The following is a 15,118-nucleotide window of genomic DNA, read 5'->3' on the forward strand; positions in this document are numbered from 1 at the left end:
GATAAAAAAATTATAATTTTTTTGTCACTGCGGCGGGGCGGGGGTGAACGCACGTGTGGGCGACCGATCAGGCTTGATCGGGCAAACACTGTGTTTTGGATGGAGGGCGAGCTAAGGTGACACTAATACTATTATAGATCTGACTGTGATCAGTTCTGATCACTTACAGATACTATAAAAGTACAAATGCTGATTAGCGATACGCTAATCAGCGACTGCGGTGTGGTGGGCGCTAAACGATCGCTAACTACCTAACCAAGGGGCCTAAACTATCCTAAAACCTAACAGTCAATACCAGTGGGGAAAAAAAATGTGACAGTTTACACTGATCACTTTTTTCCCTTTCACTAGGCGATTGACAGGGGCGATCAAGGGGATAATTGGGGTGATGGGGGGGGTGATCTGGGGGCTAAGTGTTGTGTTGGGTGTACTCACTGTGATGTGTGCTCCTCTGCTGGAACCAACCGACGAAAAGGACCAGCAGAGGAGCACAGAAGCCATTTAACATATTTATAAATATAATGTGTTAGATGGCTTCTGATTTGTTTTTTTGAAAATCATCAGCCTGCCAGCGATGATCATTGGCTGGCAGGCTGATGACGAACGTGTCCTGTAACTTTTGCCGGCCCACAATGCGCACGCGTAGGCCGGCTGTGGTCGAAATCTCGCGTCTCGCGAGATGACGCGTAGATGTATGACTGTGCCTGAGTGAGCCGCCTCCGGAACGCGATCTTGCGTTAGGCGGTCCGGAGGCGGTTAAGTACCAGGCCCAATTTTGGTTTAGCATTTTTTGATTTTTTTTTTTCCCCATCCACGTTCCAATAACCATAACCTTTTTAATTTTCCGTTCACATAGCCATATGAAGACTTATTTTTTGCAGGATAAGTTGTATTTTTTAAGGGCACTATTCAATTTACCATGTCTGTTATTGGAAAATGATGCAAAAAATTCTTTGTGGGGTTAAATAAAAAATAAAGTTTTTTAGGGTTTTGACATCACAGTGTTCATTGTACACTAAAAATAACATGAGGTCCTTATTCCACGCCTCAATGCGAATGTAGCGATACCAAATTTGTATATCTTTTTTATTAGTGGTTTACTACTTTTAAAAAAAAATTTAATCCCTTTTCTGACATCCATAACTTTTTTATACTTCCATCCACGCAGCTATATGAGGGCATGTTTTTGAGGGTCAAAATGTAGTTTTTATTAGTACCATGTATGACTTTTTGATCACTGTCATTCAATTTTTTTGGGGGGGGGGGGGTTGGGGGCTAAAAACTTGTGTTTTTTTTTTTTTTACATTACGGCATTTACTGCACAGGAAATTTTAACAATATTTTAATAGTTCAGACACTCTCAGAAGCGGCGATACTTGATATGTATTTTTTTTGTTTATATATTTTTATATGTAAAATTGTGACAGGGAAGTGATTTAAACTTGTTTTTTTTAAACAATAACTTTTAACCCCTTTGGGGGCTATAACCTGCTGAGCTGTGCTTTGGCAGCCTGGGAAGTTTCAGAAGAGTCCAGACTGCCATGGTAACCGATCGAAGCCGCATCCCTCTGCCTGACTCCAAAATGTGCATCTGTCCATTTCCACAACTTGTGGATGAGGTATGTTGTGTGGAAAATCTGCAGTCTATCTTCTACACATGAAGATACCCTTAGGACTCAGCTACACGATGACAGCAATTCACGCAACAAAAAGGGTACAGCTACACTGTGACATGTGTCGTACAACATTTATGGCATAGCAATGTCATGCCACATTTTTTGTAAATACAGTCGCACAAAAATCCAACTTGGATGCATTGCAGTCGCAGTGCAACACCTTTGACTATCATTACAACAAATGTTGTCATGTAGCTACACAAGTGAGTTTGGCTGCATCTCCCAGCAGAAATGTGAAAGCGATGGTAGGTGTTTCCATCTAGTGAACTGTACAATGGCAAAAGCCCCCATTACAAAGCTCCGCCACAGAATAAACTGGTCAGACGTGTGCATAAATGGTCTGCCAAATCCATAGGGGTAGCACCAGCGTGGAAAACAATGACACAATATTACTTGAGATTATATTAGTAAAACTAAAAACTGAGTATTTTTCAATAAAGTACGTCCAGTTCTTTTCCTTCTTAAAAGACTAAGGCCTTTTGCACATGAAAGCATTTGTTTCGTTTCCGTTCCGCTTTTTGTGTTCCGTATACGGAACCATTCATTTCAATGGATCCACAAAAAAGGTATGCCGTATGCCCTCCGTTTCCTTATTTCCGTTTAAAGATAGAATATGTCCTATTATTGTCCGCATAACGGACAAAGATAGTACTGTTCTATCAGGCGCCAGCTCTTCCGTGCCGCAAAAAACGGAATGCACACGGACGTCATCCGTATTTTCGCGGACTGCCAAATACAGAAAAAGCCATACGGTCGTGTGTAAGAGGCCTTAGCTTTAGGATTACAAAAAAGTGCGCAGAGCCTCCCTGCCATCTTTAAATATACAGCAGTAGGTGATTACATGTTGAACTCAAAAATATATACACATGGTGTTATCTATCAAATGTACATCTGGTGGGAGGCTAGAGTGTCCATGAAAGGCCGCACAATGTTATCTGTGGAGAAGTAGAACACCAGCCCAAACGTGATTGAGATTGGGAGAGCGGGGAGAGCTTTCTTGAATACTGCCAGGAGCAACAGAGTCAGACATAACCCCTGTAAAAGTAAAAAGAGATGGTATGAATAATCTGCAGCTGTAGGCTGATTGGACTGAATAGTATCAGTCCAATAGTTTAAGTTTTTTGCATAATCCACCCCCTCCACAAATGTAAGCGTTACTTACTATTAAAATGGCAACAAAGCAGGCTAGTGTGGTATTCCAGTCCCCACTTGCAGTTGCTGCAGCTTTTCCTACAAGCACACTGTAAAATATAAAATCTCCAAGACCAAGCTTTACTCCTCCTTTGAACAAAAAAAGGGAAAGTAATGATGTGTAACGGTGTTCTTGATAACGCTATTTAGTTCCAGTCCAGTCGTTTCCTTTCTAACAGCGATGAGTATATGGAAGCTGCTTATTCCTTCCTGCTCATTTAGTTTTAGTGGGAGATGCCAGACCCCCATCCCTGTTTCTAATGACGATGGAGCAGGACAATCAAAGTTTTCTCTCTGCTTCACTTAGCCGCGTGATCATATTCAATAGCGGTTGGCTTAATGATCGTTCGATCAACAACTCGCTCTCCCAACGTCCTCACAGATCCTCCATACAGATGCACGTTCAGCCTGGCCCAAATGTATGTATATTTAATTGTGAGATATTGATGACCTCAGGATAGGTCATCGATATCAGATCGGTGGGTATCCGACTCCCGGCATCGGCTGTTTGAAGAGAAGGCCACACACGTACGAGCGCTGCCTTCTCTTTAGGGTTTACCTGCTCACTAATGGAATGGTTTACTTGTAATCACACCTGCTTGCCGCTGCGTATGCATTCACTTGAATAGGAAGGATCCGTCCCATTGAGGTGAATAGGGGGCTTACTTGTAATTACACCTGCTCACTACTGCGGTTGCGGCAAAAAGCAGGTAAACATTGAAGAGAAGGCAGCGTTAGTACGAGCGTGGTCTTCTCTTCAAACAGCCGTTAGTCGGACCCCCGCCAATCTGATATTGATGACCTTTCCTGAGGATAGGTCATCGATGTAAATAAAGTGCACAGCCCCTTTAAGTATATTTGAAGCTTCTATTTCAAGTATCATCCAAGTTCATAGGGTTCCCTACCTTTAGCCCTTGTAGAGAGGAGTTTCCTTACCCAATTATCTACATGTAATTGGGTAAGGAATTGCTAGCTGGCAAACGTAGTTCAGTGGAGTGGTACTGAGATGCAGTAAAATTTAGCTGGTCAACCCTGGATCAAGGTGCTGAATGAATGGAATAGGGTCAGACACCCTGCATCCCCACCAATCAGCTGTTCCCTGCAGCCTCTGGTGCTGCAACTAGCACCTAGAACGGAACATGAAGCACATCTTCCCCATATTTTTTTTTCGATTTGGTTCTTCTGACTGGTTTTCACCAGCAAACAAATCACTCTGCTTTTTACATCCTATATGTAGCACTTCCAGTTATTGTATCCAAGAAAACCCACAATGCACTCCTCCTTTCTCTGCCACATCTCCAGCCCCACTAACAACATCCAGCTAAAGTTTATAGCTCCTCCCACTCCCCAGTCACTGCCCTTATACGGACATTACATCATAGGAAATGGGAACGATCTACATGGACATGGTCATGTGACCACTGCCCAGAGTGGAAGACAGGAGCAATAAAAAGGTAAAATAAATATATTATAAAACTACAGCTAACCTTCATAAATGATTATTTTTACCCCTTAAGGACTGGGTCCATTTTTGTTTTTTTATCTCCCCAAATTCCAATAGCCATAACTTTTTAAATTTTCCGTTCATATAGCCATATGAGGGCTTTATTTTTTGCGGGATACGTTGTATCTTTTTAATGGCACCATGACATTTATGATGTCTTGTACTGGAAAACACAGAAAAAATTAGGGTTTGATGACAGCAACAGTATAGTTTTGCTCTCAGTCTTAGGACTCATACACACGACCGAAGTTTTTGGTCCGCATCAGATCTTTTTGATGCGGACCCATTCATCGAAAAAAATAAAAAAATAATCCCCGTAAGTCCATTCCGCAGCCCTGCAAAAAAAAAAAAAAAAAAAAAAAAAAAGTAGAACATGTTCTATTCTTGCCCATTTTGCAGACAAGGATACAACATTTCTGCAGGAGAAAAAAAAAAAATGGCGGCAGGCTCTCGGCCGGTATCCGTGTTTTGTGGATCTGCAATTTTAGGACTGCAAAAACTGATATTATTGTGTGCAGGAGGCCTTATTCACATATATTACTCTTACTTTCTTCATCTTCATCATCTGACATTGTAATCCTATTGTTAGGTGTCTGAAACTGAGGCCCTGGATCTTCTGTGTCTTCTTGCGATATGTGGTTTGTACTTTCTGATGCTTCTGAATAAGAAAAAAGTGGAATAGAGGCGTTAAACATTTAGGATGTATTGTCATACCAAGTGAGGGATTTATTTAGAGTGCTTCCAAATCATGCAAAATCCATTACTAAAGAGTCCTCAACCAAGGGTAGGTTTAGTGACATCTATAAACAAAACTAGTTTTTTTTTACCTAGATGGAATTATTTTCTTAAAGGAGATGTCTATGGATGTCTAATCAATGTGCATCCGACAGCTGGGACACCTGCCAATCCTGAGAATGGGGACCTGTACTTACAATTTGAATGGGGCGGCAGACATGCATGCGTGTTTGCTGAACCATTCAACTCTGTGGGACTGCTGTAGAAGTGCTCAGCTATCTCCAGCAAAGATATCAGAGCCCAGTTAACTTTATGGAGTCTTTTGGTGTCTTTACAGCAGTCCCAGCTCTGGTTTTTCTTATATGGCTCCAGATGCAAAGGCATAGACTTATAAGATAACATGATGCCTACCGGCAGTTACTCTTAGAAGGAGCCATGACATTAAAAAAATCAGACAGAAAGCAGGAAATGTGAAAAAAAATATTACTCACCTGGCTGACAGTCAATACACAGTTTATTTAACTTGTTAGGCTACTTTGACACTAGCGTTAATATTTTCCGGTATTGAGATCCGTCGTAGGGTCTCAATACCGGAAAAAAACGCTTCCGTTTTGTCCCCATTCATTGTCAATGGGGACAAAACGTAACTGAACAGAACGGAATGCTCCAAAATGCATTCTGTTTCGTTGGGTTGCCTCCCCATACTGGAGAGAAAACTGCAGCATGCTGCAGTTTGCTTTCCGTCCTGGGATGCGGAGCAAAACGGATCCATCATGACCCACAAAGCAAGTCAATGGGGACGGATCGGTTTCCCCTGACACAATAAAAAACTGATCCGTCCCCCATTGACTTTCAATGGAGTTTATGACTGATCCGTCTTGGCTATGTTAAAGATAATACAACCGGATCCGTTCATAACAGATGCAGATGGTTGTATTATCAGTAACGGAAGCGTTTTTGCTGAACCCTGCCGGATCCAGCAAAAACGCTGGTGTGAAAGTAGCCTTACGTGTCAAGTTAACAAATGCTATATCTATATAGTCTACAAAAAACATATCTGCAGCTTTCTTAAGTTTTAAGATTTTTTTTTTAGATATCTTCTTAAAGGGTTTCTGTCACCTGAAAAATGGGTATTAACCTGGCTGACATTAGCAATGTGCTAATGTCAGCTGAACATACCTATATTAGTGCCATCTCACTGCCTAAAGCCTTTATTGAGGAAAAACAAACTTTTTTAATATGCCTCTAGGAGCTCGGCGGCTGCTAGCTTCTTCACTGCGCCTGCGCCGATAACCGAACGGCGCAATATTTACACTGCAGACACAGCCAGAGGGAGGAGAGCAGCGCTGCCTGGCCTGTCAATCAAGAGAAGAAGGGCATGAAAAGAGGTGGGCAAACGGAGCCTCTAGGAGCAGGTGCAACACCCCCCCCCCCCCCCCAGAGGCTAATTAGCATATTATAAAAGTTTGTTTTTCTCAATTACATGATAATTGTGTAGTGCGACAATACCAAATGTGGAGATTTTTGCCATTGTTTTTCAACAAAAAATGTTTTTTTTCCAATGGAAAAAAGGTGTATTTTTAAATTTAATAACCATTTAATAGTCCAACAAGGGAACTATATTAGGCAATCTATTGATCGCTTCCAAAATACTTTGCAATATTCCTGTGCAATGTATTTTAATGTCACTGCTATACTGACATTCACCAGAAGGCTGCGCCAGAGAGGCAGGGCCTGCTGGGACACATTAGAGGCAGGCCTGGGGCCTTCACTAGGGCCTGGTCTGCCTGCACTGACAGCAGCAACCCACAATCTCATTTGTAGGGGGCCGATGGAAGACAGAGTTAGTCCACTTCCTCTGTAACGGCTTACATACCGTGGGTGCCATTGCTGGTCCGGGCAGTTAGAACAGGAGTGCAGTTCTCATGTGTGGGCCAAGACCCTGCTCTTCGCTTAGACTGGGCCCCTTAGTGACTGCCGTAAAAAGGCATATTAGTGGTCACTAAGGGGATAATAGAGAATAGCAAACTTCTAAATAACTTCATTTTAAAAAGTGCAGGCAGTTTCCACAGAAGGCAGATGCCCCTGCTTATGAGATAAATTATGACGATCCCTCCTGTGAGAGAGGTGAGAAGATCGGATAGACTTGCTGCACGTGAGGCTATCTGACAGGTCTCTGTTTTCTTCTATGTATGTTGTTGTTTGGTAGGATCTCACCTCTCCTTAGGTGCCTCTCATTATCAGTGATGAGGCTCTATTTAGATTCGCCTCACACTGCTGACCATGCGGTTGATAGTTTCTGCTTGGAGTTGCTAGTGCTGGTTCATCTTGAATCTCCTGCCTCTCCATACATCTCTAAGCTAAGTACTTGTTGCCTTCGCTGTTTCCGATTATCTGGTGTGTGTTGTTTCTAGGCCTCAGGGAGATACAGATTCCTTCATTGAGGAAGTGTCACGTATATAAGAAGCAGCTGTCTCATCCCCTGCTACTTATCCTAGGGCTTGTCAGTTTTAGCAGGGCTTTAGGTATCCGGTGTATGAGTATTTCCACCACCAGTATCTGCTCATACTGGCAGGAGTTAGGGAAAGGCCTAGGGATCATTAGGTGGTCATCATCCCTCTTCCTTAGCTTTTGAGGCCTAGATTGTTGTTTATTTGTTGTGGTGTGTACTTGGTGTTTTCCCTTCCCCTTAACCCGTGACAGAAATGCATCTAGCTGTGCAGCTGAAGAGGAGAATAATTAGACTGAAAAATACATTAGGGAAGCCCAAAAAAGACCTTTTCCTGCACATTTCCTCCAGAACCATCAAAATACCACCACACACTGCACCCACCCTTCTCATCATCACCAGCCACCTGCACCCCCCCACCCCCCTTCATTATATTACCCCCACAGCCATATTCCAATACAACATATTACACCACATTGCACTGCACTATATCTGTCTTGTTCCCCCCCCAACCTGCCATCTGCCATATTCCCTCGCCCCCCCCTCAGTTCTATCACCACACACACAGACATCATCATGCCCCTTTGCTCAGTGTCCGTCTTCTCATTTGTTGTGTTTTTATTCCCACAGCCATCTGGCCAGTCTCTCTGCTGACGCCCGACTAAGGTAAACCCCCCCCCCCCCCCCTACTACTACATTCCACCAAATACCGTCATAACACACACACCACCTTCCCAATACCGCACTAGGGACACCAGCGTTCACACACTATATACATTCACTCATCCCATAACCACAGTCCTCCTGAAACACACAATCTTTTATGCCAGCAGAAATAGTACACACACCTGGGCCCAAAAGTGACCCTATACGCGGACCACTGAATACTTACCAACTTCCTTCGTTTTTAATCAACTGCTATTGTTACTGACATTTGCATTTTTATTTCTCTCTGCAAACTACAGATCCTATTATTTTTATCATCATTATTTTATATATATATATATATATATATATATATATATATATATAATATATATATTTATTTATTTTTTTTGTATATAATTATGCACATTTTAATGCTTAAAGGCATGCGCACAAACTCTCTAAATATTCTATTGTTTAATGCATGTCCACACCCATCTAACCAGGTGGGGATATATCTTTTGCCTCCGGCATTTTTTTCTTTTATACCCTTGTTTTAGACTTGATAAAAGGAGTTATAAACTCCGAAACGCGTTGTCTACTGAACAATAAAAACAGCTATTTCACCAAAGTCCACTGACTGAGGTCGTCCTTTTGTGCGCCAAACAAATACCCTACTGTGTGCATTTGCACACAAACCAGCAACTTCTTCCTTCACAGTCCCTAGGAGTCCTTGGCAACTCCACCCTAAGGGACCGAACGGGTATTGGCAGCACCGACCCTCCCAAAAAAACCAACACACCCTTATTTCTCCACGTGTACCTACCTCCACGGACGTTGTGCTCCAACCAGCACAACACCAAAAGGTGAGCACACTTCGACCATTACGCAAAACAACACAACCGCTACCCACCACCCTATGAGCGCCTCTCCCTTCTCTTTTCTCTCTCGCCAAATTGCTTTTCCTGTACAGTTATGAATGGATAATTGTAGACAAAAGCAAAGCCAATGTGCAGACTATTTTGAAAACATAAAACTTAGGTACGCTTTAAGAACACTTACCTTCTGAATGTCGATTTATTCTTTGATTTGTACTGTCAGAATCTGCCATCCCCACAATCCACACCATGGCAGCTTTTAAATTAAAATAAGACTAATTTAGAATAACATCTCTTTCAAGACAAGACATGAGAATGTTAAATTACGAAAAAAAACATGAAAAATAACAGCAAAACAGCTGATGCATATAGCTGTATAATGGATCCATTTTGTATGCAGTCCGATTCATATGGAATAAAAAAAAAATTATATATATATATATATATATATATATATATATATATACACATACACACACACACACACACACACACACACACACACACACACACATATTATATATATATATATATATATATATATATATATATATATATATATATATATATATATATATATACATACACACACATATACACACTATGGGGAAGGATTTATCATCTCCCTATGCCATGGTTTTGGTGCTTAAAGGGGTTCTCCGGGTTCAGAGCTGAACCTGGACATCCCTCCATTTTCACCCCAGCAGCTCCTCTGACTGGAGCATTTTCTGGAGATCCGGTGACGTACCAGGGCTCTCTATGGGGCTGCCAGGAAGCCCGATGACGTCACCGGCAGTGATGGGCGGGATTTAGCGCTGCCTAGCCAGTAAAACGGCTAGGACAGCGCTAAAGCCCGCCCATCAGAGCTGGTGACATCATGAACACACTACTGGACGGTAGTTTCCGTCCGGCAGTGTGTTATTGAAAACAAAAGAGCCCATGCCCTGCGCGATCTAGCGTAGGGCAAGGGAGAGCATCGGAGCATGAGATGCTAGCCTCAGGGGGGCTGCCTGGGTGAAAATAAGGGTAGGTCCGGGTTCAGCTCTGAACCAGGACAACCCCTTTAAAAAGTTGAAAGTGGGGTTTTACGCCAGTTTCCAAAGAGTGAGAGTAGTGAAGGTGGGGCATAGGTCGGGCCACCTGCCCCAGCAAATTAGCCATCATTCAGCATTAAAGATCACTGAAATCTACATCATCCGCAAGCTGGAGTAGATTTCAGTCTGGCAATCGGACTTCTGGAGGAAGCATTTCATTTATGAAAAGGTCTATGTCTCTTCTGGCGGCGCAAAGCCCATCAAAACCAGCATAGCACCGCTATGGCAGCCCTACGATTGTGTGCTCGAATTTCCTTCATGACTGGTGCATGATTAGCAAATTAATTTTTGCAGACATGACCAAATAAATTGTTCTGATGTCACCTATCCATAAGGTAACTTGAGTGGCCAGCAGGGTGGATTTGATTTAAATCAAACTGATTTAAATCACAATTTAAATTACTAGTCAGTAAGGCTTGATTTAAATAATAGTTTTCTACATAAAGACTAATTCTTGCTGGTATAACTTATAATAAGTAGATGAAGATTTTTAGAATAACTTTTCATATTAGTTTGATTAGGTTGATTCTGTATTCATAGGTTTGTAGAAGTTAGTATTAAGGTCTTTTTCTCAACTCTGTTCATGTTATAACATTTTTGCTGTAAATAAGAGGCATGTGATCTCTGCTGAGTCAAATTGAGTTTTGAGAACTGCTAAAGTAAACCAAGCATCTGTGATAATATCTTGTAGGCAGCGAAACTGCCCAATAATCTTACAAAAACCACCGGAAGAGCATGACATTGTGAATGGATTAATGGAATTTATTTACCCAAAAAATTAACCCCTTAAGGACCCATGACGTACCGGTACGTCATGAGTTTAAAATAAGATTGTGACCCCCCGTATCGGCGATCGCAGCAAACCGCAGGTCAATTCAGACCTGCGGTTTGCTGCGCTTTTAGCCAATTCTGATCCCCGCGGTCTCTGACCGCGGGGATCAAACGTTAAAATGCCAGAAATTAAGTTTTATTAACCCCCCCTGCACCCCTGAATGATATTATGTGGGCGGGTGGTGCGGGAGGCGGGCGGTGCGGGAGGCGGGATCACGATCCCCCGCCCGCCTCCCCTTGAATAATTGTTGGCTTCTAGTGGGTATACCAGGGTGCCAGCACATTGCTGGCACCCTGGTATAAACGGCTGACATCGGTGATGCGATGTCAGCCGTTTAACCCTTTCCATACAGCGTTCTGTACGGACCGCTGTATGGAAAAGGTTAACAGCTCAGGGAGCTCCCTCCCTCTCCCATCGGGGGGCTGCTGTGCCTTTGCAGCCCCCCGACAGACCCGTACTTACCCTTCCCCGTCTGCGAAGTTCTGAACACTACTGAGCAGACGGGGAAGGTTCCCATGGCAACAGGACGCCTTCTCAGGCATCCTGCTGTCCATGGTGCTGAACAGATCTGTGCTGAAGGCAGAGATCTGTTCAGACAAAGTGTAAGTAAAATACAATACAGTACAATATATATTGTACAGTACTGTATTATACAGACATCAGACCCACTGGATCTTCAAGAACCAAGTGGGTCTGGGTCAAAAAAAAATTTAAAAAAAAAAAAAAAGGTGAAAAAAGTTAAGATTAAAAAAAAAAAAAACATTTATCACTGAATAAAAAAAAAAAATAAAAAAAAAATACACTACACATATTAGGTATCGCCGCGTCCATAACGACCTGATCTATAAAACGGTCATTTTACTTTCCCCGCACGGCGAACGCCATAAAAAAAAAAAAAAAAAAAAAAAAAAATATGAGAGAATTGAAATTTTGCCCACCTTACTTCCCAAAAAAGGTAATAAAAGTGCTAAAAAAAGTCGCATGTACGCCAAAATAGTACCAAACAAACAGTCATCTCATCCCGCAAAAATCATACCCTACCCAAGATAATCGCCCAAAAACTGAAAAAACTATGGCTCTTAGACTATGGAAACACTAAAACATGATTTTTTTTGTTTCAAAAATGAAATCATTGTGTAAAACTTAAATAAATAAAAAAAAGTATACATATTAGGTATCGACGCGTCCGTATCGACCAGCTCTATAAAAATATCACAAGACCTAACCCCTCAGATGACCACCGTAAAAAAATAAAAATAAAAATGGTGTAAAAAAAGCCATTTTTTGTCATCTTACATCACAAAAAGTGTAATAGCAAGCGATCAAAAAGTCATATGCACCCCAAAATAGTGCCAATCAAACCGTCATCTCATCCCGCAAAAAATGAGACCCTACTTAAGATAATTGCCCAAAAACTGAAAAAACTATGGCTCTTAGACTATGGAGACACTAAAAAAAAATTTTGTTTTAAAAATGAAATCATTGTGTAAAACTTACATAAATAAAAAATGTTTTATACATATTAGGTATCGCCACGTCCGTGACAACCTGCTCTATAAAATTACCACATGATCTAACCTGTCAGATGAATTTTGTAAATAAAAAATAAAAACGTGCCAAAAAAATCTATTTCTTGTTACCTTGCCGCACAAAAAAGTGTAATATAGAGCAACCAAAAATCATATGTACCCTAAACTAGTACCAACAAAACTGCCACCCTATCCCGTAGTTTCTAAAATGGGGTCACTTTTTTGGAGTTTCTACTCTAGGGGTGCATCAGGGGGGCTTCAAATGGGACATGGTGTCAAAAAAAAACAGTCCAGCAAAATCTGCCTTCCAAAAACCGTATGGCATTCCTTTCCTTCTGCGCCCTGCCGTGTGCCCGTACAGCGGTTTACGGCCACATATGGGGTGTTTCTGTAAACTACAGATTTTGGGCCATAAATAATGAGTTTTGTTTGGCTGTTAACCCTTGCTTTGTAACTGAAAAAATAAATATTAAAATGGAAAATCTGCCAAAAAAGTGACATTTTGAAATTGTATCTCTATTTTCCATTAAATCTTGTGCAACACCTAAAGGGTTAACAAAGTTTGTAAAATCAGTTTTGAATACCTTGAGGGGTGTAGTTTCTTAGATGGGGTGACTTTTATGGAGTTTCTACTCTAGGGGTGCATCAGGGAGGCTTCAAATGGGACATGGTGTCAAAAAACCAGTCCAGCAAAATCTGGCTTCCAAAAACCATACGGCGCACCTTTCCCTCTACGCCCTACTGTGTGCCCGTACAGTAGTTTGCGGCCACATATGGGGTGTTCCTGTAAACAGCAGAGTCAGGGCAATAAAGATAAAGTCTTGTTTGGCTGTTAACCCTTGCTTTGTTAGTAGAAAAAATGGGTTAAAATGGAAAATTTTGGAAAATTAGGCAAAAAAAAAATGAAATTCTCAAATTTTATCCCCATTTGCCAATAACTCTTGTGCAACACCTAAAGGGTTAACGAAGTTTGTAAAATCAGTTTTGAATACCTTGAGGGATGTAGTTTATAGAATGGGGTCATTTTTGGGCAGTTTCTATTATTTAAACCTCGCAAAGTGACTTCAGACCTGTAGTGGTCCCTAAAAATTGTTTTTTTTTGTAAATTTCTGAAAAATTTCAAGATTTGCTTCTTAACTTCTAAGCCTTGTAACATCCCCAAAAAAAAAAATATCATTCCCAAAATGCTGCAAACATGAAGTAGACATATGGGGAATGTAAAGTCATCAACATTTTTGGGGGTATTGCTATGTATTACAGAAGTAGAGAAACTGAAACTTTTTTGGGTAAATATGGTATTTTTTTATCCAAAAAAATTAACTTTTTTGACCCAATTTTTGCAGTGTCATGAAGTACAATATGTGACGAAAAAACAGTCTCAGAATGGCCTGGATAAGTCAAAGCGTTTTAAAGTTATCAGCACTTAAAGTGACACTGGTCAGATTTGCAAAAAATGGCCAAGTCCTTAAGGTGAAATAGGGCCAAGTCCTTAAGGGGTTAAACATATACAGCCTTATTCTACATAATTAAAAAACTAATCTTTATTTCACGATGGAATAACCTTTGGATGGTAATATATTTTCCTCAAAAAGCATTTTATATAAAAAAAAATCTGATTTAAATTTTTTTAAATCATTGATTTTTATCCACCCTGGTGGCCAGACAAGAGCTGCACCCAGTAAGCTTTCTGCATTAGATGAGAGCAGCAAGACTCACACTGATGTCAATGGACACAATGGAAGTGTATTTACGGTATTTCAACTGCTGTGCTTACATGCTTGTACAGTGGCTTAGTGCTGATATTTGAGGCTCTGTATAGCAGGAATCCTTGTGATCAGGATATATAAAGGGGATATCGAAAGCCAGAATTTATGCATTATATTTGGCCCTTCAAACATATCAGTTACCTAAATCATAACCATTACAATCACAAATGATATGCAGGTTAAAGGGAAGGCCGGGTGTTGTAAAATTTCTGCACCTGCATTCTATGACACTACAGGTCAGTCCAATGCCGCGTGTGGTTGACACTTCACTCACCTGCAGTGACCAATGGTTGCACAATTTCAAAGCAAAACTGTGCGAACATTTGATGCAATAGGTGGGCGTAGCTTGGCCGTTTTCGCTAAGGCCAATTTCACAAGCTCCGTATGGCAGCTGTATTTCCCGAACTGAACACTGTACCTTTGAAATGAACTCTCAGCATCATAATAATTTATAATGCTGTAAAATTTCTTCCTGTCCGTGAGTCTATTGAACTACAGTCACATAATGTTGTGACAACAGTTCAGTAGACTCACAGTGAGATGGCAATTCACAGCATCATAAATCAAGTTCACTTCAGAGGAGCAGTAATCAATCCAGAAGATACAGCTGCAACACAGAGCATGTTTCCTGGACTGCATACGCCTATGGCCTCCTTCATGTTAACATTTGGTGTCTCGAATGACATTTGACCAAGATATAGCAACAAATAGAATTATGGTTTAATTTCTACCAAAAAATGGCATACATGCCTTGCACAAGGTTTATATTATTTTTTTTAGATAATTTTTGTGCCTCACTAAACCATTTTTGTGGCTACG

At 41.1% G+C, this 15,118-nt stretch overlaps 1 protein-coding gene across 4 annotated transcripts in view; it reads right to left on the minus strand.

Moving 5' to 3' along the window:
* Positions 1–1,260: 1,260 nt before the first annotated feature.
* Positions 1,261–15,118, minus strand: part of LOC122934654 (presenilin-2-like) — a 47,859-nt gene continuing 34,001 nt past the window's right edge. For all 4 annotated transcript variants that reach the window (XM_044290273.1, XM_044290275.1, XM_044290276.1 and 1 more), the window contains exons 8-11: positions 9,263–9,334; positions 4,919–5,029; positions 2,839–2,957; positions 1,261–2,711 (exon numbers count right to left, since the gene is read on the minus strand). In XM_044290273.1, the coding sequence (XP_044146208.1) occupies positions 2,556–2,711; positions 2,839–2,957; positions 4,919–5,029; positions 9,263–9,334 (458 nt within the window). In that variant the 3' untranslated portion in view covers positions 1,261–2,555. The remainder of the gene's footprint in view (positions 2,712–2,838; positions 2,958–4,918; positions 5,030–9,262; positions 9,335–15,118) is intronic.

This window comes from Bufo gargarizans, chromosome 4 (genome assembly GCF_014858855.1).
Source record: "Bufo gargarizans isolate SCDJY-AF-19 chromosome 4, ASM1485885v1, whole genome shotgun sequence".
NCBI lineage: Eukaryota > Metazoa > Chordata > Amphibia > Anura > Bufonidae > Bufo > Bufo gargarizans.